Source organism: Apaloderma vittatum, unplaced genomic scaffold (genome assembly GCF_000703405.1).
Source record: "Apaloderma vittatum isolate BGI_N311 unplaced genomic scaffold, ASM70340v1 scaffold11171, whole genome shotgun sequence".
NCBI lineage: Eukaryota > Metazoa > Chordata > Aves > Trogoniformes > Trogonidae > Apaloderma > Apaloderma vittatum.
Window position 1 is genome coordinate 82668 of NW_009698550.1, and position 24828 is coordinate 107495.

General features: G+C 36.9%; 1 protein-coding gene across 1 annotated transcript in view; it reads right to left on the reverse strand.

Annotated features, from left to right (window-relative positions):
• LRRC2 (leucine rich repeat containing 2) overlaps positions 1-17830 on the reverse strand; it is a 55703-nt gene extending 37873 nt beyond the window's left edge. The window contains exons 1-2 of the mRNA XM_009878069.1: positions 17706-17830; positions 7018-7234 (exon numbers count right to left, since the gene is read on the reverse strand). Coding sequence (XP_009876371.1) covers positions 7018-7234; positions 17706-17830 — 342 coding nt within the window. The remainder of the gene's footprint in view (positions 1-7017; positions 7235-17705) is intronic.
• Positions 17831-24828: the final 6998 nt, after the last annotated feature.

Sequence of the window (24828 nt, forward strand, 5' to 3'; positions counted from 1 at the left end):
AGCATTGTTTAAAAAATGTTAATAAGTTTGTTTAGGGACAATAAAAATACTCATTTTTTTAAATGAGTCCACAACTGTATTATTTCTTTCTTTAATGATGTAGAAACCTTTTCTTTACGAATCTTAGTATAGTTCCAAACACACAGCAAATAAATTTGTTTCTGAGTAATTTTCAGACTATTCTGTTTGTCCAAAATCCCAAATGTATAACAGCTGCTGAAACAGAAAGTTCTAAAGCCTTTAATTCTTACCAAATTACTTTAGTTAATTGGTATTCAGTTCAGATATAGAGATCTTTTTTTGAATTATGTCATCAAACTCCTTGAAGCTGAAACAGACAAAAATCAATTCATAAAGTTGAAGGTCAAATCATTTAAACTCCACTTTCTAAAGCAGCACATAGTTTACCAGTCTATCCTGGGTTTTATGTCACTATACATTGGTAACATACGGGATAAAAAATGTGGATGAAGTACTATCATTAACTTTGCTCCATAAAAAGAGTTTCAGCCTTTAATTTCTCTGCAAATTCCAAATTTGTTTCCTGTCCATAAAGAATACAGCACAGTAGGTATTACTAGTTTTTATACAGAGAATATTGCCCACTTTTTTCTTCTAGATTTCATAGATACTCCAAGACATTAACAAGAGTGATGCATTTTAATTGTGTTTTATTAATCTTTAACTTCTGACCTAGGGAATAGTGCTACTTAATTCTTCACTATATTAAAACAGCTAATTGTAATTAAAGATAGATTGGATTGTTGATCATAAACTGTTCTTTGTTTTGTTGTTGCTGCCTCTAATTTCAGTTGTTTTGAGAATTACATGTGCAGACATTTAGCCTATATATGTAGTTCTGCCTTGATACGTGTGTTTCCATATTTGATATGGATCATTTCATTTCTTGCATCATTTTCCCACTAGTTTTATATTGCGTTGTGATTCTTCTTCTATATTGTCAGTTTACGGCAGTTAAAAAATAAAATGCCTGAAATGCCTTAGGGCAGGTAATGAGAAATCTCTCCAACATTCTGGAGCGGGTTTCCATTCCTCCACCTTCAGTGCTGCACATTTTTCTGCAGTGAAATAAAAGAATAAATACCAACTGCAAATTCAACTAGTATTGTCTCTCTCACCTGTACAGAACTGAAAATGCAACACGCAGCGGATAGCATTTATCTGGAGTGTCATACATCCCATTGTAGGAAAGAACCCTGATCCACAGAGAAAGCAGATGCAGAACAGTCATAGTGAAGGGGAAAAGATATCTGAGAAACAGATACCATTTGCTGCTGTCCAGGTTTTTGCCTTTCTGGTGATATATTGGGTTTTGTACGTTGCTGTCACATACTCCTTACTGGCAGGGAGAAAATGGGAACAATTGTCACTGTGAAGCCAACAGCAGCCTAGTTGTTCTCCCAGACTGAAGTGGGTATCCCACAAACTTCTCCTCAATATATTGCAAATAGTGCAGCACATGAAGCACTGTCTCAGATTAAGAGCAAACTCCCTCGTAATTTTAGAAAAATTAAGCCAAATTATTTAAAATTGATTTATTACTAATGCATAAAATATTTTTAAAAATCTTTACTTCTGTATTAAGGGTAATTTAAAGCACAAAGATATTCTTGTACAGTGTCCAAAACAAATTGAGACATGACTTCAAAAGAATAGAAAGAGATTCCATTCTTCTACCAATTGTCCTGGCTTTTCTTTCTTGCAATTATTTCTTTCTTTTTTTTACAATCATATTTGCAATTTTCAAATGTTACTTTACAAATACTTTGCTATAATGTGTTTTTTAGGATTCTCCATCTTACAATACATTCTTGTGGCTGAAACATAAATTGATGTGATATTTTACTTCATTTACAAACTAGATAGGGATGGGAACTGAAATTTGTACAAGCCTTACTTTTGCTTTACTCTCTGATTCCCTTGTGTTCTTCTGTAATCTGCTGCTGCCACACAAAAGCTGGCAGTCTGCTGATAAATTACTCCATGAAGACTGACACTTGGAAGATAGCCAGTCTTTTGCCCTTAGCAGCAAAACAACACCTCAAACTCTTTTGATTTAGTGGAGAGGGGAAAAAAAGCCTACTCAAAGGAAATAAATAGCAAACCTACAACCATTACTGAATTTACTTTTTCTAACTGGGAGGGAATTTACCTGATAGATATAAGCCTGATCTAAAACTGTGATCAAAGCTCTGAGAAGTTTCAATTCTGTTTCTTTTTCAGACAGTTTCATCTGTTGTGGGACAAACCAAACACGAATCCAAATCTCCCTCATCTCTGAGAAAATTTGGAACTACTTCCAAAAAGCACCCATGTTACATGGCTGTCAGGAATTTTATACTTCTTTTGGGAAAAAAAAAATAATCTCTACAAGTTAAATAAGCACTAGAGAGATTTTTCTCTGTCCATTCAATGCAGTAATCCTACCTGACCCTTTGTGACAAATAAATACCTCATTGTCAGTAAGAAATCCAAATAACAAATGGAAATTCTCTCTTCTCTCTGAAAATACACAGCTTGTTCGATGATAAAACTGGCAGAATAAATACAAATGTAGTAATTAATTTGCTGCCTTTTTCTGTGAAGAAAAGATATGCAAGGGTATGATTTATGAGTAAAGAATTTTACCATCCCTCATTCATTTACTTGTTGTGCACTTTTGATGTTAAATTTGTTTAAAATCAGTAGGCATCCAGATCTTCTGCTTAGGCAAAGCAGCACAGCCAAGAACAGTCCTGTTCTGTACTTGAGTGAACATCATCACCTTGCCTTTGCCAATATCGGTAACATAAATTCAAAAATTTTTTTCTAAATATTTTCTGAAAATCATTTAAAATTCACTGATCCACTAGAGAGTAAACATTCATTAGTTAGGCGCAGAAAGTAAACACTCAAAGAGGAAAAACAGAGTTAAAGCGAATTCATTGAAAAATTCATATGAATATTCATGGCATTATTTTGCTACAGTTTTCATTCTGCTCTAATAGCAGTGCTGTTTCTCTGAAGAACTAATTTAATTCAGTAGATACGTGTTTACATGTACAAAGGATATCAATTAAGTGTTTCATCAACTCTCCATCATTCTCTCCTAGGCAACTGATTCAAACACAAAATTCAAGAGTCCAAAGTCCTTATACAACTTCTTTTCATAGTGGGTTTGCCTGGAAAATTCTCAGACAAACAAAAAGGTTTTTCCTGAAATGTACCTTGGGAACCTCAGATTACTTGTGGTGCAGTACGCCACTCTCATGGTGTCACCCAGGGGTTTTGTAAGCACAAGAAGACTTAAGAGACTCACAACTGGGGCAGTAAGGGTTCTGCTCATTTTTTATAGAGAAGAGAAAAGCCTGTCTGATTTAATTTACAATGTTGGATTATGAGACTAGCCGGTTTGTTGTTATAAGACATTTTCTTTCTTAAATAAAAATACTAATTCATTCAATTTCCCAGCTAGCAGAAGTGAACCGCACAGGAATGGAGTTGACACAAGTCATAAATGTTTGATCGGTATGTAAAAGAGGAGGTGAGGACCACTGGACCTTAAAGATGTTGTCACACAGGTGGAGCTCTGACAGACAAAGGTAAAATTATCTCAACGTGTTATCAATCACTGTCCACATCCAGAAGCTAGCTGTTCTGGACGGGCATGGCCGAACCAGTACCAAAGTTACAGGAGGACTTTCAGATTCAGATGGTCTCGATGAGTGTATGTTCTTCAGACATAAAGGCTTGATACTAAACCTGCTTACAGCGTTGCAGTTGAGAAGATTTCCACGTAGTTAGTGTGGCCATACTTGACATTTCAAGTCAAAGTGCATGTCTCAAAAACTTAGCTTAGAAGTGAATGATAACTAGTAGGAATTACTGATCCTTAAGAAATAATGGATCTGCACAAGCAGAATACCATTCCCCAGAGTTCATACGCTGTAAAACCAATCCCTGCTCCCTTTATCTAGTAGTCTGTGCTTATTTGTCTAACTTAATATTCATTGTATGAGTTTATCTTTCTTCAGATAAGTTAAAATAATTATAAGCATGAGGAACAGTGGGTCACCACATAGTGAAAATACCTTATCATTTCAAGAATTATTTTTTTTTAAGAGAGGGGAAGAGACACAGAGCTCTTGAAGGAAGGAATTCCTATTAGGAATTCAAAAGGTGTGGTCTGCTCTGACTTGGTCCCTTATAAATGTTCTCAGAAGGAGATCCAAGATGATATTCAAAAAAGCACTATCCAAGTGATTATCAAAATAGTTATCCAAGTTATCCCAGTATAGGATGGAGTGTTTTACAAAACCCATTTTTAACCTCATACTGAGCCATGCAGAATCAGTGGCCCAGATTCATTGCTATGCTGTATGGATGTGGAGCATGAGACTATTGCATCTTTGCAACATATTTTTACCATGTAGACAGCCTGGGCACTGATTATTTTGCAACACAAGCTAGCATTCCAATTGATTGCAGCATTGCAAATAACACCCTTACTTGATCTGTGGACTTTGGTTATCCATTTGCTGTTGAAGTTTCCAGTGAGAGCACTTACACTGAGACCTACAGGCAGGATGTGCCAAAGCCTCTTGCTTTGAGCTTGAAAAATCCCTGTACCAGGTATTACTCCTCCGTGAGACTTAACTTCACAGTGTCTAGAAAGAGAACTGGTACAGCCCAGAAGAAAGCCCTGTTCTGGAAATTAAATCTGTAAGTCATACCAACAACCTACTCAGATTTAGCTGTCAACTGTCTAGAGGATTTATTACTGCTTCATTCATGAGAGAAAAGGGGAAACATAATAGAAATACTTATCAGCTAAAAGCAAGTGAGATAGAGGATTCAGCAGCTAGTTCCCAAATGGACACTTCACAGGGCTGTGCTGTTTAGCTGTTGCCAACAGTAAGTGGCCAGCCAACAACAAACCAAGCTGGTCAGGTGCTTGTAAAACTGTACAGGCAATCCCAGCTCTGACTTCTCCTAGTGTTTGAGTGCTTAATTTTCCAAGCTTTCAACTCATAGATGCATTTGTGTGCAAAACACATTAGAAAAACTAGACCATAATTGATGCCCCAGCTTCCAGCTACATAACTACAGGTTTCTTTGAGGAAACTGTCATATGTCCATAGATCTTTTCACATGCAAATTGCCAGCTTGTGCAGTTTTGGTTGTATAGTCTGAAAATTCATATTGCCTAAGTGCACTTTTTTGTGAGAGAGTCATAAGGGAAAAGGGTGTCACGCCTGATTCTGCCTTTGGTTTAGAAGCAGCACTTGAGATTAAAATAAAGCCAAATAAGTGCTATGATTTGTATAACAGATACAATTTTTTAAAAATTCTGCAATAAGGGGAAATACAGTTCTTTCAGAACTTTATCAAGTGGATTTTCACATTTTTTGTATAATTTTCAGCTTTTAGAGACTGGCAATGTTCTTTCATTTTAAGGGGGCATTGGTCTTGTCTAAATAAAGCATTTTTTATTTCATCTTTGTCTGCAAACACCTGAATTATGTAACAGTATCTTGCTGAAACAGGGAGTCCACTTTAACCAGGATAGAGCTGAACAGTGAGACACAGTGGTTGTGTGACATGGCCTCAGTTATCATATGATGTGAAGACAGAATCAAAGCATGTGGTGTTTAGCAGTGTACTGTTCAAGGTGGCATAATGTACATAACAACACACTATACACTAATATATCTTAAATGTGATCTTTCAGCACATCAAAATGAAGTTAAACGCTCAAGAAAACAAAGCAAATTATGTAGGTTTGATTTTGACTCCTAAGGCAAAGCCTTGTTAAAGGTGACAGAGCAAAATGTTAGTTGTTTGGCAAAAGAGAATAAGAAACAGAAAATACTAGCTACATAGATCTCAGCTGCCTGATGCACTGAAAATATTTGCAGTTGCAACTATATCGGTGCCTAATAAGCTATAACTTCTTCTTTTTTTTCTTCTAATGTACCTACAAAGTCTACGACACAGGAAATTGTGCAGTATAAGACTACACAGCTTTAACAGCATTTTCAATATCCCAAGGTTCTTGACAGATGAGACATGATAGCTCGCCAGCAACCAGTTCTGCCACATGAATAACTGGAATCAGCTGAAGAAAGTCTCCTTACTAGATCTGGATGGGAACCAGCATTTTCTATTTTACAGGTATTTCCTCTACTTTACCTTTAAGAAAAGAACTAAAGACATAAAAAAACCCCATAAACTGAAAAAGAAACACTTTCATATTCAAGAACAAATCCAGGATAGTCATATTTCAATTCTATAAAAAGAAATGGTTTAGTAAAACTTATTCATTTTGTCAACTGACTTTTTAACTTCCGTTTTTTGTAATGAATATCTCAAAAATCTATTTCAGAATTATAAACTACACAAAAGTCAAAATCCTAATTTTACCCTTTCATTAATAATGTATATTCAAAATATATTTCAAAGCTTTAATAATTCTAGAAAACTTCAGACCAAATCTAATACATCTTTTGCTGATTTTCAAAACAGAATTAATTTAGAGCTTGCCTCCAAACTACTATTTCATATCAAACTCCAACACAAGTAAAAAGTGGTTTTTTCAGCAAGACCATTGTGGATTGATGTTAATATTAGTTTTGATTTGAACAGAGATTGAGAAAAATCTTATCACACCATTAGAGCAAGAAGACACATCTCTGAGTAGTAGAAGACATCAACAAGCCAACAAAGGTCAATATTATTTTCATCTCTTTCCACCAGAGAAAGATATTGCAGTATGATTGCTTATACTTTTTTGAGAGCACTACGAGTAGAAATTTTAAAATAAGCATATTTGAAAACTAAACCACTAGTTCAGGATAAAATAAGAAATGCTTTTGTCACTTCTAACACTGTGGAAAAAACATCAATTTCTTACACATTGCCAAAAAAAAATTAAAAAATATAAACGGGGAGATTAAAAGATATGGTTCTAAGCTACCCAGTCTTTAACAATAGAAATGTATTTCCCATTATATTTACCGTCCACTGCTCTCCAGAAAGCTTTAAAACAAACTTGCTTTCTTCCTTATTTACTTCATCTGACAAAGCATGCCTCTTCTGGCGCTGAGGAGTCTTTCCATAAGCGTCCAAGATCTTCTCATCAGTGTCTACAAAACCATTCTTAAGGTACTTTGATTGAGGAATGCCCTTCTTCCGGCATTCTAGTATGAAATTCCATTCCTGAAACTGCTTTATCCTGAAATAGTGTCAAAAAGGGGTTGTGTGAATCAGCTGAAACAGTATGTCAAGTAAGTCTTAAAGCTCAATCTTTGTTTGTGTAAGTACTTAAAAAATATAATCATGCATGTAATGTGTTGACCATTTAAAAAAGAAGAAAAAAAAAAAAAAGGGATTCCTGGAGTCAGACGCCTAGATCAGATGAACAGGATTTCTTTACTGACTACAACAGGGTATAATAGAAAAGGGGAGACTGAGCACACTGTCACAGAAAACAGCATGAATGATGCCCTCTATTTCAGTAGGGCAGGAGACAGATTCTTGCAGAACAAGTTATAGGTATAAACGAAAACAAGGACCTGGTGATGTACACACAGTTTTTCATTTGGAAAACAGACATTTTAGAAAGTAATAAGTTAGAAATATTTCCTTTTCCCTGCCCTTTTTTATTCAAGTATAATAATTATTTTCATATTTTATACATTATCTTCCAATATCATCTTAGAAGATGGAGGTAAAAGTTAAAGTTATAACATACGAACTAATTTCAGATTCAATTTCAGTGTAACTTTAGGCTCACCTTCAGGGCAAACTTTTACCCACATAACTTCAGGTGCAAATTCAATTTTATGTAATTAAGCATTGCCAACAGCACATGCTTTAATTTAAGAGAGATTTATTTCAGGTTAGTCAATTAAGGAACCGGTTGATTAACTGAAGCAAGGCTTCCTTATACCAAAATCAAGACTTTGCAGTGCCCCTTGCATCATAAATCTGATCTCACTCTTTGAATGTCAGATTCTTGTGGTACATGAGATTCATTTATGTGATCTCCACCCTCTAGCAGAAAGTTTAAGCTAAAGACTTGAAGAAAACTGACAAGTGAAGAAGGGCACGAAGTTCAGGATAATTTGCTCCCTAGAGTAAGTCAGAAATGGCATGTCCTAGAAAGAGAATCATACGCAAGCTTGCAAAGTTCAGGGAGGAAGCAGCAACATCTGTACAAATATTCCCAGCTAAGTAAAGGATTTTCTCTAAAATGCTAAAATGTTAGAAAAATGGCACATTAAACAATATCTGGTTTTAACTCGTGTCCAAGTTACAAACTTAGGCAGAAGAAGCATCTTCCTAACTTAGTGAAAATAAGTAATTTGTGGACAGCTGTAGCAGAGTTTGAGAAACTGTATGTCAGAATGTATTTATGGGAATATGATAGCATAGATTAAAAGTTGTATTTGTCTCCATGCTATCAAAATAAATCTTTAGGAATCAAAACTGCGTGACGAAACAGGAAAGGTATTACTGAGGCAGCTGTGAACTGCCCAGCACAAATTGTAGCACTTACTGAAACCTTAGGGGATGTTAGAGAGACTTGAAAACAGAGAGCACAGCAAGAGCAGGAGACTTCATTTATCAGCATAGAGACAGCACTGCAGACAACGCACGCTTTTGGAAACTATGTATGACTGTTTAGCAGAGCAGCTAACCTGAAAGACCACAAAAGGACCTGATTTAGTTTCAAAGAGCAGCACACTCCCCATGGGTCGTCAGAGACCTACAGAAAGTCCCTTCTGTAATAATGACAGTAATGTATTGCGAAGTAACACTTTTACAAAGAAAAAATAAAGAAAAATATCTTCTACAAGTACTTCGGAGTAGGAGCTACATATAACAGTGAAGTTGGTTGCAAGTGCAGTTCACCAAGTACAGTGCTGGGAGACTGCATGAAGATGGCACAATCTCTGAGTAAGTACATTCTAACGAAACCAGTGTATGGATCTCTTTTCCCCCTCATTTCCAAAAATAGAAATTTCTTTTAAAAAAATGTAAAATTGCACTTACATTCAAATGAAGAAATGAGAAGTCATAAATTAAATGCAAAACCACAAAAAAAGCAAGTGATATCACTTACTGTAGATATACAAATAAATAGGAAAGGGATTTTCAGCGTATCTGAAGCAGAGAGCCTCTCAGAGAGACAGTGGGAGAAATAACTTATCTAGGTATGAAAGGAGCAGTGGAAGAACAGATAAAGAAGTTACTGAGAGCTGCAGAAAAGTTATTCATCCTTGGCTTCATTTTTTATTACAGACATCAGTATGCTTTTTACAAGAAGGCATCTGGAGGACTTTCTGATATTTAAAGTGTCAATAGATGAGGCTTGAGAATAAAAATAATACATATTAAGCAAATTTCCTAGATTTTCTCAGTATCTAATGGTGGACCGCTTTATACCACGGTGAGTTATGATATTTAAATGAGTTAGGAAGAAAAAGGAGTTAGGAATAAAATGTGTCCAGCGACACATTCTGCTCAGAGAGTCCACAGAGGGGTTCTGAACCTGCCAGTACGGTCAAGGAAGAGTCAATCCACCACCAACCATATCTCAAAATCTTGTCTGACACTACTTGATATAAAAAAGACAAGAAAATAAGTTAGAGCAGGCACAACTCCTTATCCTATTTTGTGACCCTTCACCATAGTGCATCTGATACTTGCAGTTACCGAGGGAGAGACACCGAGGTACCTGTCTGCACCAGGCAGCCCTAACAAAGGGTATCCCCTCCAGCTGCAGACTGAAATTGCTCAAATGACAGAATTTTCTATACTAGCAGACATGAAAGTTAAAACACCTCTTTCAGATGTTTTGACACATGAGTCAATTCATTTTTTTGGGTTGATCTTGCCTACTCAATCCATCACTTGAACCCCAGAGACCACCAGTGCAACAGAGGGCAGAAAATGCAATTGCAGGAGATCACTGGGAAAAGCTAGAAAATAACACTTTAATACACTGTAAGAAACATAAACAGGCCCAAAACACCTACTAATATTTTTTTTCCAAAACTCATCTACCAGTGAGCATAGCTGATTAGCTATAAAAGCTCTGTATTACTGTGCAAGGTGAGTGGGAAGTGAAGTGGGCACCAGAGGTGGAGAGGAACGTGGATTGAATCTCAAAGGAAGAGAACTGTTAAAAGGCAGGAACTGAAAAGGACCAAAACCCTGGCATTCTTTTTTTCTAAAATCTTCTAAATAATTATAGCTTTACTTACCACTTCTGTTTCTCACATCCTCCTCCAGTCCTCCACATACAGCTTTTCTGTCCCTCTGTGAAGCTTAACTCTGCATTACTGCCCTCTCATTTCAGTGGAATTCCTTCATTTTCTACCAAAGCCATAAACATTTGATCTCAGAGCATAATGCAGTGCACTGAAAAACTTGTCCACAAGATGCTTTTTTGTATTCATTGCTTTTCACTCATACACAAAAAATTACTAACTTCTTCCTCACAGTATACATTCTAAGAATGTTAGAAACTTAAGAAATGGGAAGAAGAGGTCGAAAAGTCTAACTCTTAATAAAAAGCAAGCTGCTGAGCTGCTCTATTGAGCAGTTCTGGCTCTGTTGGGTAGACCCCAGGAACACAAGAACAGAGGCTTCACATCTAAAACTCTCACAATAAGGAATACGAAAAATGGCAAGAAGTGAGCTATATTAAAGATGAAACAATAAACTGTCCTCTGACAATTTATTGATAACATGTACAGAACACACATTTCAGGAAGTTATGATACATTATTAGCCAAATAAAATAAAATGCACATAATAAAAACTGCTGTTAACCAAATCAGTCAGTGAAATATTGACCTCAGAAGAAAAACAGTCATTAAAAATTAAACCTGGTTAGGAATTCAACCTGGATATCAGGCAGCAATGTGGAAATCCAGTGTAAATTTTCTTTTTTATTCGTATATGAAGTGATGGCAACATGCTCTGTTAAGATTTTAAAGAATGTCTGCTTAATGTCACCAAGCTAAGTGCTACATACAAGCACATTGTGAACAGATGGGTAGTGAATTAATAATGGAGCAACAAACACACGTAACTGTATACAGTACATACTGTGAAAGAATGAAAAATGATATACCCTAAAGGCAGAGGTCTAACAATTTATAACCCCTGCTTGTACCCTTGGGGTACACACTAACCGAAGGAAACAATAAGAGACTTCCTAGCCTGGAGGTGTGACTTACATCAATCCCCAATGTGTCATTAAGCAAAGATTACAAAGCTGTAATTTACAGGTTACAGTTGAGATCAGACTAAAGGGATCCATACATGGTTGCCACTCAACTCTGTCATTGTCAAAAAATTGAGCTGATGGTACTTTCTTAAAGTATTTTTATGAAAACAATGACCATTTTATATCTTCCTTTGGTGACGATACTCAAATAAAATAGAATTACCATCCCATTTTTTGTATCTGGAGGCTACTGCATGGACCTTCAGGAAAGACAGGAAAAGCATCTAAAGTAGTGGGGCAGATAGAATATCTACACAAATAAAATCAGCCTTTAAATGTGCTAATGTACTTCTAGAGAAATTAAATTTCTGATCTTAGCACTTTAGAGGCTCCTGGTATTCCGGGAACACATTTTCACATATGACAGACAAATGAGTTGGTTACAAAATCACAGCCCTTCTGAAGTTTATGTCTTTTTATTACTATTCAGCAATAAAATATTTTGATCTTCCTCTAGAGCTTGATCAAACAGTAGCAGTCAGATTAAAGAAACAACTATCATTTTCAATATTCAAAAAGTGGATATTCAATCAAGTCGAGCCTAATTTCAGTGGGACTATGAACACACACACACACACACACACAAAAATACTGTACATAAGACTCAGATCAGATCTAAGGTTCCAACTTAGCTAACTATTAAGTATCTCCACTTCAATTAATCCAACTAATTTTAAAAAGTCTGATTGCATGCTGCTTATGTTTACTCAAAAAAAAAAAAGTCATACCTTTATATCTGTAACACAAAAGCACATCTGCCACTAAAGCAGGTATGGAGGAAAAGTTAATTCCTGAGAGGTATTTCTCAATACATCCCTGTTTTTCAGCAAGCTTTCATGGCAATACACTATAGATATAAGATCAGTAGGGAAATGGAATTTTAAAGTATTTGCATTTTGGTTCATGCTAAACTTTTCTTCAAGTAATCACATTATTTTACTATTGGAGTATATATATAGCAAAGAGATTTAACAACATATAAATATTTTTTTTATTATTATAAATATTTCCTTTCAAGGATATGGGAGTTCTTTGCTAGCCATTTTAGATCCTCCAGAAAAACTCCAATCATAGAACCATAGAAAGTTAGGGGGTTGGAAGGGACCTCTAGAGATCCTCTAGTCCAATCCCCCTGCCAGAGCAGGATCACCCAGGGCAGCCACACAGGAACGTGTCCAGACGGGTTTTGAAAATCCCTGTAGAAGGAGACTCCACAACCTCTCTGGGCAGCCTGTGCCAGTGCTCTGTTACACTCACAGTAAAGAAGTTTCTCCTCTTGTTGAGGTGGAATTTCCTATGTTCTAACATAAACACATTATTCTTTGTCCTATTACTGGTCACCACTGAAAAGAGACTGGCCCCTTCCTCCTGACACCCGCCTCTCAGATGTTTATACACATTAATAAGATCGCCTCTCAGCCTTCTCTTCTCAAGACGCAACAGCCCCAGTTGTCGCAATCTTCACAGGAAAGATATTCAGGTCCCTTAATCATCCTCGTAGCTCTCCATTGGACTATCTCCAGTCTCTCCAGTAGATCCCTGATGCAAACAATTACTGTAGAATAAGTTCAATGAAAACAAGAAGTCTGCATTAGTAAGGATTTCAGAGTCATCCGAGTAAATGAGGAGTAGCTGTGTGTCTTTGAAAGGTCCTTCCTTCCGCAGCTACCTCCTGCTCAATGTCTGGTTCGGAGGTCTTGAGGAAAAGCTATGCTTCTTAGGTAAAGAAAGGAAGTTTCATTAGATGGCACTGTTTCCTCTGAATCAGGATGGAAGGAATAGCTAGGACATTACATGGTAATACCACGTTAGTACTCCTGGATGATGTTTAAATCAGAATCACTAGCCACACACGATAGTTAAATAATCCTACAGAATTTTTCTAAGAGCAGCACAGCTAAACTGAACATCATGCCAGACTAATACTCCTGATGTACAAGTAACATTTGCTTCAGATTCAGTTAGATTGATTTAGTTTCAGTCCCTCTTCCAGGGTCTTCCACTGATTGTAAAAGATTGTAATTGAACAGTAACTTTTACCTTTCAACACATTAGCGTGCATTATACTAGGTGCAAGGTCTGTATGTACAAGTGCCTAAGAACAAAGGTAAAAAATTTAAGTGGTTATTAGTGCTGCAAATCTATTCCCAACTTGTTGCCTATAATTTGTGTTTGGACGTAACAACTCCCAGCTTGAGTTTTAGTCTTGCTTAGAAAAATCTCTCAGTTGAGTATTGAATGGGACAATAAAGATAAACATCACAAATAAAATCTTAGTTCCAGTACAAATAGAGTTCTAACACTGAAGTTTGCAAGAGAGATAGAGACAAATGTATTTTATTACACTAGTATATAAACCTTCACAGAAAAAAGTCACTATCTTCCTCTAGAGTGAAAATTTTGTTTTGTCTTTTTAACATTCAAGAAGTGCTTAGCTCAGAAAAGTAATACATGCACATTCAGCTAGCCAGAACTTTAGAGGAAATTTTTGGAGAAGAGACACGCTGGAAGAGGTGGCTGAACAGACTGTTGTCTTTGCTGCATGTTTGGTTGGTGGACAGGGGAAGCTGTGCCATTTCGAAGAGATTTAGATTGCTAATCTGGGCAAACATCTCTGGCATTTCCTCACTTGAATGCTTAATTTGTCAGCCTTCAGTTTTTACCTTACCTGCTTTTCACACAGAAGACACATATGTTGCAATCCTTCAAAAAAATCTAACAACTGTAAACTTTAAGTCACCTTCCCTTTAAAAAAAAAAAATACAACTGATAAGGAAAACTTAATGAGGAAAAATATCATGCCACATCAAGCTAGTCTGACAGCATTCAAGATTTCAGAGTACAATATAAAATTGTTTACCACTATCAGAATCTAAAAGATGAAATATAAGGCAGTGCTATAAACATTAATTTATTTCCCTCATACGGACTTCCATAAACATGAAGATAACCACAGAGCAGTGCACATTTCTTTTAACAGGTCATGTTGCATATGCTATGGGAGATTTAGAGTGAGCTTGTCTGATGGCATTAAGGACGTGAAGAAAAAATTAAATTACTCCTGCACAACAACGTACAGTTTCTTTTTCTTTTATCTTCAGCTATTGGTTTATACGTGCCCCCTAGACACAGAGGTTGCTTAAACTGCCATACTACCAGAGCCCCACAACAGCAAAAGGGAAACAGGGGACTGAACTAAATCCATCCAAACTGATCTGATACCACTTTATCAGAAAGCCAGATATGAGTCTCTCACAATATTCTCATCAGACTGTTCTCCAGAATCACTTGTCACTGGTCAGCTGCTTAAACATCTGTTCTAGACCTGTAAATTACCCAAATCTTTTTAAGACCTCATCATTAATGCAAAAACAGTTCAAGCTTTGCATTTATTTGTGAAGTTTTCCTCTTAGCAAATCTTCAGTCAAAAAAAGAGAAATAACTTACCTGTGACTGCTTACTGACCCTGCAGGAACTAAATTGCCTTGCTCCAAGGCAAGCAAAGGTCCCTAGAGGTTAATTGAGAGTTTTCCCTCAAATAATACATTTTACATTTCACTACATATTATCAGGTGACTTTGCATAGCAAGATGGCTGAAAAGGAACTGCACAATCTCAAGGGTATCAGTGAATTTTAACCTCTTTGAGAAAAGCTGGATTTTAATTTAAAAAAAAATAAAACCCACCCTCATCAGGCCAGATTCTGAATTCATATGCTACACAAGTATATTTGCAGAGAAGCTATTCATTTCAGCCCTACTTGGGAATTCACTCTGGCTGCTGGCAAAACTAAATGTCTAAAATCTTAAATGCTAGGATGCAGTCCTCAGTTCAGGAAACTGCCTTCTTTAAATGTCTTTCTGGAATTATCATTTTGGGTCATAATCATTTCCAAAATACTTTCTCATTGTGACTTAACAGTAAGTATTAGCATTGATTTCAGCAGACCCACCTGGCAGTGGTAAAACTTTAATCTCTGAGTGGAAGAACAGACTTTGGGCACACAGAGAACATCCTAAAATAACAAAATGTATTTCTACAGGGAAATAATATTTCTGTTAATCTTTTAATAATAATTGCAATTCTATCTATACTTCCATACTAACAACAGACAAAATCTTGTCCTTTTTTCACCCAACCTTTGGAAACATTGAAAAACATCTAAGAAATACATTGTGATCTGATCTTTAGGACCTAAAGGCCAATGGTCGCTACACACTTCAAAGAACAAAGAGGATTTTTCTTTTAACTGAATTTTGCATTTTATTGCCAATAGTTTATGACTTTGACCATTACTCTACCAGCTTTATTCATTCTATAAGGTCTGCATCGTAGGAATAGCAGTGCCATTCTTTTCAGTGAGTGAGATACTGGTCACTCACATTGAGACAACAAAGTCTGATGTATGTCCTTTTTTTCCAGGAGCTCTAAAAGAAGTAGGACTAGCTGGAAAGCAATCTGATAGCATGAAGACATGAAACAAGACAAAGTACCATAAGTAACTTGCAAGCTAAAGGAAGAAAACAAAATCCTTTGTGAACGCTGAAAGCACACGTGGAACACTTCACTTCTCTGCAATTGCATCTCAAATTCCCCATTTCCAGTTGATACAGGAAGATAAGAGAATGACTTTAGACCTCATTAGTGAAAAGGGCAGAACAGGCAGTCAGGCTCCATTCTTTCAGCTGGAGGGCTGACTACACACAACAGGCAGAGATGGCAGGGAAAATGTATTGTTTTTATGGAAAACACAAGTCATGGTAAGAAAGGAGGCTTAACATGTGCCACTGACAAAAATCATGGGAGCTGAAATTACCTAAACTCATAGCACATAAGGTTACCCTCTTTCCATCTTCCACACAGAACTACCCCATGCCTGGCACTTCTGGTTTGCTTTGTGTACTAGTGAACTCAGAAGTTACCTTCTGCACCATTGAAAACAAAAAAAACAAATTAATTGTGCCAGAGAGGTGTTGGCATTTAGGACCACATGGGGTATGATGTTTCACCAGTTCTGAAGATGATTTCATGTGCTGTTAGAAGCTACAGGTGGGGTTTCCTAGTCATGATCTCTTTTTATGAAGAAGGCTGTGGTGATACCCCAAGAGCCAGTAGCTGTCAGAGACAGCAGTAGAGTCATCTGCTTTATCTGTATTAGAATTGCACAAAGCCACTTCTTAATGTAGCATCTGGGACAGAAATAAGGTTTGATAGAGCTTCATCCCAAATCTTTTCACTTCTTTTCTCCACCACAGGGGTAACACTCAGAACAGCAAACTTTTTTCTATCCCTCAGTTCATACCAAAAAGAAAGCTTACACTTGCTAGAGAATTTAATCAGAAGGTTGAGCTGCTTGGGGCTTTTTTTGGTGTGGGTTTTTTTTGTTGTTGTTGTTAGGATTAAGTTTTTAAAGCAAGCTTTTTGTAAAAACAGGATAACCAAGACTGCTCCTATGAATGTTTTGAAGAGAAAGTTCTTGCAGAAGGGCCATCAGCCTGCATTATCCCAGTACCCTATTAGCTCAGCTGCTCTGTTGTCTGAGTAGCTCTGCTGGTTAGCGAGCATCTGTGAGCTGGGGTCTTCTGAGATCGCTGAAACACCATACGAAGTTTCAGTGGAACAATGCTCTTAAACAAGGGCACTGTTTAACCCTGTGCACTTTATTTTATAAAGCCTAAAGTGATTTTTATTGTTTTGTTCTCTTCTCAGAGGGGAAAAACTGTAGTCATGTGTAACAGAAATTGCCAGCACAGTGTAATATTTCACTGTGTCTAATGGGAATGAACATAAAGAAAACAAAATATTGCTTAAAGAAATCATAAATTAAATGCAATAAAAATAATAACATGAGTAGTGGATGTAAGTATTATAATGAAGGCTCTCTTTAATATTTTAATAAGAAAAAAATCCTCTCATAATTCTTTTATTCTATCCTCTCCCTCTTATTCAGAAGCAATTGTATGTGTCCATTTATTTAATTCCTTTTGTTTCTCCTGTCAACTCAACAAAGAGACTTGAAGTATTTCTTCATACTGAATTTTATGAACACGCTTTCACGAATTCCATAATAAAAAGCCATATTTTTATATAGTATATAAGAACTAGAAAGGTACAAAATGTGTTAATTTTCTCTTCAAATTAAATCTACACAGTAGACAATAAAATATTCTATTAATAAATCACAATCTGAATGTGAAAGAGCAGGGACTAATGAAACACAAGCACAGCTTGTGCTGCATTTCTCCTCAATCATTTGAGGCAATCAAAGGAGGCAAGAAATCATTGAAATCAAACCTCAAAAAAATAAAATTTGATTCACCTTACAGTGCTTAGGATACAGCAATATTATTGTGTAGTAATAATAATGGATTCATTAAAATGAACAGTAGAAAAGTTGGCTTACTTCTCCAGTGAGCTTTTTTCTAATCTTTCTTTCTCTTTCCTCTGACGTTCTTTGCTCCTCTTAACTCGAGTTTCCCACAGTCCTCTTATGAGAGAAAAGTCAAATATTATCACCTGATGCCCCATACTGTCGACATTAAGCTTCTCCTGCAAGAACAAACCATCATGAATGCTTCAAGAAAGAAATAATGAGAAAAATAAGGAAATAAAAATCATGTTTCATTAAAATTATTGGGGAAAAAAAAGCTGAAGTCTTAAGAAATATTAACATAGTATGCTTTTCATCTTACCTAACGTGTCTAGGGTTTTGTGCTTGCAGTAATCAATGTAGCTTACAATTGACTTTTACATAAAATCTAGGGCAACAGCTAAATGTCTTTTTTTTATTATTCCTTGCACTTTTGACTTTCCAAGATAAAGACAGAATTGCAAAGATATACTAATTTGATTATATAAAACAGATGAAAATAACTTTAAAGACTTTTTATTTTTAACAATAGATGTAACTAATATTAAGAGTTCAAAAAGTATCTATTCATTGCAAAGCATGAAAAAGCACTTAATTTCAGGTTGTCATGTATTGATCTTTATGCACCCAAGCTAACCCTTTCTTGCAGAATATGAGAACTTCCAGTGTTTGCATTAGTAAGTTCTTATCTGTGAAATTCATTGAAAGACCAGTCCTGTAACATAAAATGAAAAATTATGTAAAGCAGTGATAAGGTAAAGGTTTGTGTGCACATGGTCCCCACCTATTAGTGTGTGTAGAATTACCATCCAACAATCGAACGTTTGATATCAGCATATTAGGTCCTGCGCAGTTGAGAACTGAGCTGAACTGCACCCTAACTTGCCAAGCTTTCTGTATTGTTAAAACCATAAAAACTTCTTGCAGGAGTCTCGCCCCTATCGAAGTCTGTGATAAAGCTCTCATTCCCTTCAGCAGGCATGATGCTTGAGCTTGACCTAATATGTTCTTTTTTACTTGAGGAGGAAAACACACTGTAGTATCTTCAAAAAACACAAGAAATGAAGACCTCAGATTTACATCTTGTGAAACACAGTGTGACTGGCAATGTGGTGTTTCTTACTAAACTGTAGCCATGGTTCAGTACCAATGAAGGAAATAAGTCTCCCACTGAATCACTAATGCAAATACAGATATAAATCTTGATAAAATAGGTAAAACTGTACTCTTTTGCTTGGAATAATTGGTGGGGGTACAATCATCACAATGCTCTAGTTTTTCACGTGTATGAAGCAGCTAGATTGTCTACAGAGGACTTCTGCCATGTTTGCTTTTTTACAAAATAATTTGCTGAACCACTGCACACAAATCAGGAGGTAAAGGTCAGTGATCTTCAGCTCCACATCGATGTGCATAAATCTATGGAGCTGGATGGGGTACATCCTAGAGCTGAGAGAACCGCCAGGGGTGCTCGTCAAGCCACTGTCCATCATTTTTCAACAGTCTTGGCTGACTGGGGAAGTACCAAGAAAGCCAACAGCACCCTGGCCTGTGTCAGGAATAGTGTTGTCAGCAGTAGAGAGGTGATCCCTCCCCTGTACTTGGCCTTGGTGATCCCACACCTTGACTACTGTGTCCAGTTTTGGGCCCCTCACTGCAAGAGGGATATTTTGTGTGCTGGAGACAGTATAGAGGTGGGCTACCAAGCTGGAAAAAGATTTGAAACATGTGTCCTATAAGGAAAGGCTGAGGGATCTGGGCTGTTTAGCCTGGAGAAGAGGAGACTGAGGGGAGACCTTAGTGCTCTCTGCAACTACCTGAGAGGAGGTTGTAGAAAGACGTGGGTTGGCCTGTTCTGCCTAGTGGTGAGTGACAGGACAAGAGGAAAGGGCCTTAAGTTGTGCCAGGGAAGGCTCAGGTTGGATATTAGGAAGAATTTCTTTACTGCAAGGGTTTTCAGCCATTGGAACAGGTTGCTCAGGGAGGTGGTTAAGTCACCATCCCTGGAGGTGTTTAAGAGATGGGCAGATGTTGTGCTGAGGGGCCTGGTTTAGTGGTGTTAATGGGGCTAGGACAAGGATTGGACTGGATGAACTTGAAGGTCTCTTCCAACTGAAACTGTTTATGATTCTGTAAGTCTTATAAAAGAGAAGTTCAAAGCTTTTTTAAAAACCTAATTGCTTCTATCAAGACAAAAGCAGAGAAAAGGAGAATTAGTTTTTTAAAATTTGCTTGAGTTTTCATTAGCTATCATATCTATTATATCATTCATAATCTTAAAAGAAAATAAAAGGACAAAAGAAAACCCCACTGGAGCATCTACTGATCATTTAAAAAGCAATCTATCTCTTCCTTTACTGGGTATTTTCACCTTTGTACCTTTTACTTTTTCTTCAGATTTTATTGTGATCATTTTTTCCAAGCTCTACATCCTTCAGTGGGGGCCATTTATCATCTGTCCTTCTGTTATAATACTGAAGAGGAAGGGAAAATTATTTTCCCCTCTGTATTTCCCCTCTTGTATCTTTGTAACTGTACCTTTTCTCTTTCACCTTCTTTCACCTATATATATCTCTGTAACACATAAAGGAATAATTTCTTCTGAGGCAGCAAAACACCCTCATGTCCTCTGTAAAATGCACATCATGGACTAAAAAACAATTATGCATAGGTACATCACAAGCAAAGGTTCCTACTTCTCTGCTTTATTTATCATCTTAGTAAAAAACATCCTTACAAATACCTTCAAGTATTGGCACAGAGACTGGTCAGAGACCAATATTTTTCTGTGACATAGTTTTCTGTATCTGAGGATGTTTATATAAACTGTTGTTTTTGCTGTCCATCAAGCTGCTCTCATTGCTTGTTTATCTTTGCGAGTGCTAACAATGAGGCAAAAATAGTTCCAACCTATCTGGAACCAACTGCTGACAACAGCCGAGTCAAAACCCCATTAATAGCAGTGTAATGAGAATGGTGACCTTATTCTCGGTGGAAAAGCTTATCTATAATCAGCTGCATCCTTCTAAAACATATTCACTAATAATTTACAGGAAACTGCTTACCACATAAAATAAAATTCTCCTCTGCTGCCAAATCAAGAACCTGGTGACAAGGACTTCCCCCTCACAGTAGCTGCAGACCAGCAGTCACTCTGCAGGGTGTAATTCATTTTAATAGACCAATTCATAGCAGTGTATTTTGGTAGAAGGGGTATTGCAAGAGCTGAATTGCTGAGAGACAGTGAAGTGGCAGCTGGGCATTTGACCTCTGTTGGAACTAGATGACCTTAATCAACACAAAGTCTGAATAAACTGTGAAAGTACACTATTTCGTTCACTTCTTCCCCACCTTCCTGTCTCACAGGTTAAGTCCTCTGTTCTTTATTGAGACACTGATTTATTAGACACTCGGGTTGGAAAAGTTCATATGGCTTTTACTCACGTATTGCATTAGGCAGCAATGCATTGGGGGTTTTCTTCAATGGTAAAACCAAGCAGAGGAGGAACATGGGCAGGACATGAGAGATGTCCATCATAACTCCTCAGGACTAATCTCTTCAGAAGGGATCTTCGTTGATATCTACCACACCGAAAAGGTCGCCCAATCACCTTCACAGGGCTGTTGATTTATGCTATATCCTAGCCCCAAAATGGGCATGAAGTATCAAGCGTGATGGCCGAATGTGTATTTCCCGAGGTTCAGGTGTTACCATTTTCCTGGTGATGAGATGTTGCCCAGAAAAGAGAACTTGGCAAGCCAGCAGAAACTAGACTTAGCTGATACTAAGAGTAGATTTTTCAGGGTGCTTACTCACGGATGGAAATAATTTGTGGCAGAAGAATCAAGTACTAGCAATAATTTCTATCTTTGGAAATACATAGTGCTGTACCTGTTCAAGCTCATGTTAAACTGATGCCTTCTTCTAGTCATCAGTTTACACCTGCACAAGAAAACCTAAAGCTATGAGCTATCAGTCACAAGTGGGAAGTTATATTTGGGAACCAAATCTACACATACTTCAGCCCCCATCTTCTAATTTTCCCATCCTTTTGTAATTCATCGTTGCTCCTTTCACACCCCATACTTACACATCCTCATTAAGGGCAAGTTTCGGTAATACTTGCAAGGATTACTCAACCCACTAATATGGTAGTAAGTGAAAAATAAAAGCCATACTGAAGTTATTTCTCCCAATCTTGTTTTCACTAGAGACAAGTCCTGACCACAAAAGCAATCATCACCTGCATCTGCAAGGCCCTACTTCATAACTACACTGAGTTTGCAAGTTAATGTCATCTTCCCTGGGAGACATCTACATCTAAATTATGCTGTAGATCATCACCACACCTTTCTTAGATGATGCATGGTTATAACGTTCATTCAGTTTTATGAGTTATTAGTGAGATAGATCACAAAAGCAAGGCTCTTCAGTAATGTATGATAATGAAAGCACAATGATCTCCAGGGGAAAAGGGATTCAGGAACTTAAAGAGAAGGCAAAGATATCATTACAAGAGAATCCCTTGTGGAGAAAACGGTTCTCTGTGTGTGTCTATGGAAGCAAATAATCTTATCCCTAGCCATTTATACCTCCCAAGAAGTAAGCTACAAGAGCTTAATCAATATCCTTAAAAGGCAACGTACTCGGAAGTCAGTCTGATTTCTTATCTTTCTTTTTAACGGTTAGGTCAGAAACAAAGTTGACCATTCAGGACACATTTCTTTTTCTAATAATTACAAGATTTTCTATTCATAAGCAGCTACATGTTGCATTTCAGGCAATGTTTTTAAGTAATTCAATTTAAAATTAAAAAAAAATCACTTTTTTGATAATTAGCATTTTTACTATTTGGCAAGGTGATACTAGAGTTTCTAAGCAGAAAAACTTTTACTAATGGCAGAGGAAAGAAGTTTCACTTTGCTTCATTCTTTCCTTCTCCTTATATTTTTCCTAAGAAGGAGAAGAAAACAAACAAACAAGTAAACCACTTATCCTTGAAAAAAAGAAAAAATCCATTTTAACACCATGGTCTCTGAAACATCTCTTCCTTAACTAGCAGGCTAGGTCAGCTGCAACCTTCTCCAAATTATCATCAATAAGAGACTCTCTATAACTACCATTTTCCCTCTCCTCATTCTAAACCACAATTTTGTATTTCTCCCCTCAGGGCTGTACTTTCAGACTTAGATGCTATGACCTACAGATATTTCTCTATCCCATCATCCCAGAGTCCTGTGTCTTCACTAAAGTATCTTACCAAGCTCCTCTCCTCAACAACTCTCTAAGGATGGTCCTATTAAAGTCTCCATCTCAATGCTGAAATCCATCTGTATTTCTTTCCAGGTTTAATTTAATAATTCACCACCTCTCTGGGACAACTGAGGTGAGAAGAATTGCTTGCTCACATAAGAGCACTTTTTTCCTGTCGATGTTTGGGTTTAGGTCTTTGATTGCCATGAGCTATCCATGCATGCATGGAACAGAACAAATGCCTATACAGAAACTTTGAGATTTCTGGTCTTAAAAAGAAAAAACAGTGTTCCTTTACAATCTTGCAAAAATCATATTCATTTACCTGTGTATTTAAATAAGCCTATTAAAATCAGAGAGAATCCTTATGTGTATGAGGATATGACACCCTTAAGCATTCAGAGGGTTAGGTCACAACCTATTAACAATGCTAATCATATATTTCTATTTAAATGATACAACGTTAATGCCAAATGTTATTACTAATAAAACATCTGCTTAAGTATCTGCATGAACTATTTTTATTTTATCATGTATATTATTATTTCTTTTATTTTATTCTATTAATTCAGCTAAAGCTGTGCAGATGGTTCTTTAGCATCTATTTCAGACTTTCTCCTTCAAATAGCAAAAATGCCCAGGAGCTCTAGACCAGAATCTATTCTGTAAGGTGTTGAAAAACAACAGAATGAAAAAGAACATCTATAACATTTATTATCTTCTATTTGCTGCTATTCATGTTGTTGCTACAAAACCATGCGTATTTCAGACCATGCCAACCCACCAGTAAAACTAGAGAGATTTAGTATGTTATCTCTTAGCTGCCCTTGTTCCCTTCAGCTACTGATATCCTCACACCTTGTTTACAGTTCTGCCACAGACCTGCCAGATGTTGCCACAGCCATCTTTGACAGCAGCCACAAAGAGATGGGAAACAATGCCTTGCAATACGTACAGAAGCGTAATCAGCCTGAGTAACACTTAGGCAACTGGGTTTTAAAATGGGACTGCCTTTTGAGACATCCTCGTGTTTATTGTTGAGGGAGTTTCATCTCAGTTAACTGTGCGTGCATTACAAAACACCATGGTCTTCCTGATCTTCAAGAAGCAAACTGTTTAAGGATACATAACGCAAAAGTAACATTTAATTCCAGAGAGAGGGCCTTCCACAGAGAAGTGCTCTTCAAATAAGCAGCTTCATTGAATGGTTTGCAGCCTTTCTGTATGCATCTCAGCATCTGAGATATACCACCGTGTAGATTCACATTGGAAGCACACTACAAAATATTAAGGACAAGGCAAGATCTTCTTTGGAAGGGAAACTAGTGGAACACAGGGAGAAATTGTTCGTAGATGTGATGACTGTGTGGCCTTCCAGGATTAACTGTACCAATTCTTCTATGGCTCCTCCTCTTTTACTAATGTTATCTCTGTCTTGTCTGGACTGAGCTGAACACAACCACTGCTAAGCCAAAATTATATTGGCTCTATTATGCTACAGTCTAGCCTCCTCTGAACATAGTTGGCATCAGTGCTAATGCTGGACAAATTGCTTGTCCACATTGTATTCTGTAGAACAAGATGTGCATCTTCTCTTGAGCTTGAAGATGTGCAACATCTTCAAGCCAAAATTAGTTTCTGTTACAGCTCTCCTGAGTTCTTATGGGGCCTAGCTGCCCTCAGTAACAGCACTGGTTATATCTTCCTCTGCTGCTTTACATGAGTTACCAAATTATTAATGTTTTGGGTTTGTCAATTTGTTTAACTGCCCTGTTCACTTGGGTCCTTTTTCTTTCAGATAATCACTGTGGGAGACCTGCTGCAATCTTACGAATATTACTTGTAGGATTACATAGGGGAAATTGTGGGTGAACATATTTCCTACTAATCATGTGAATAATT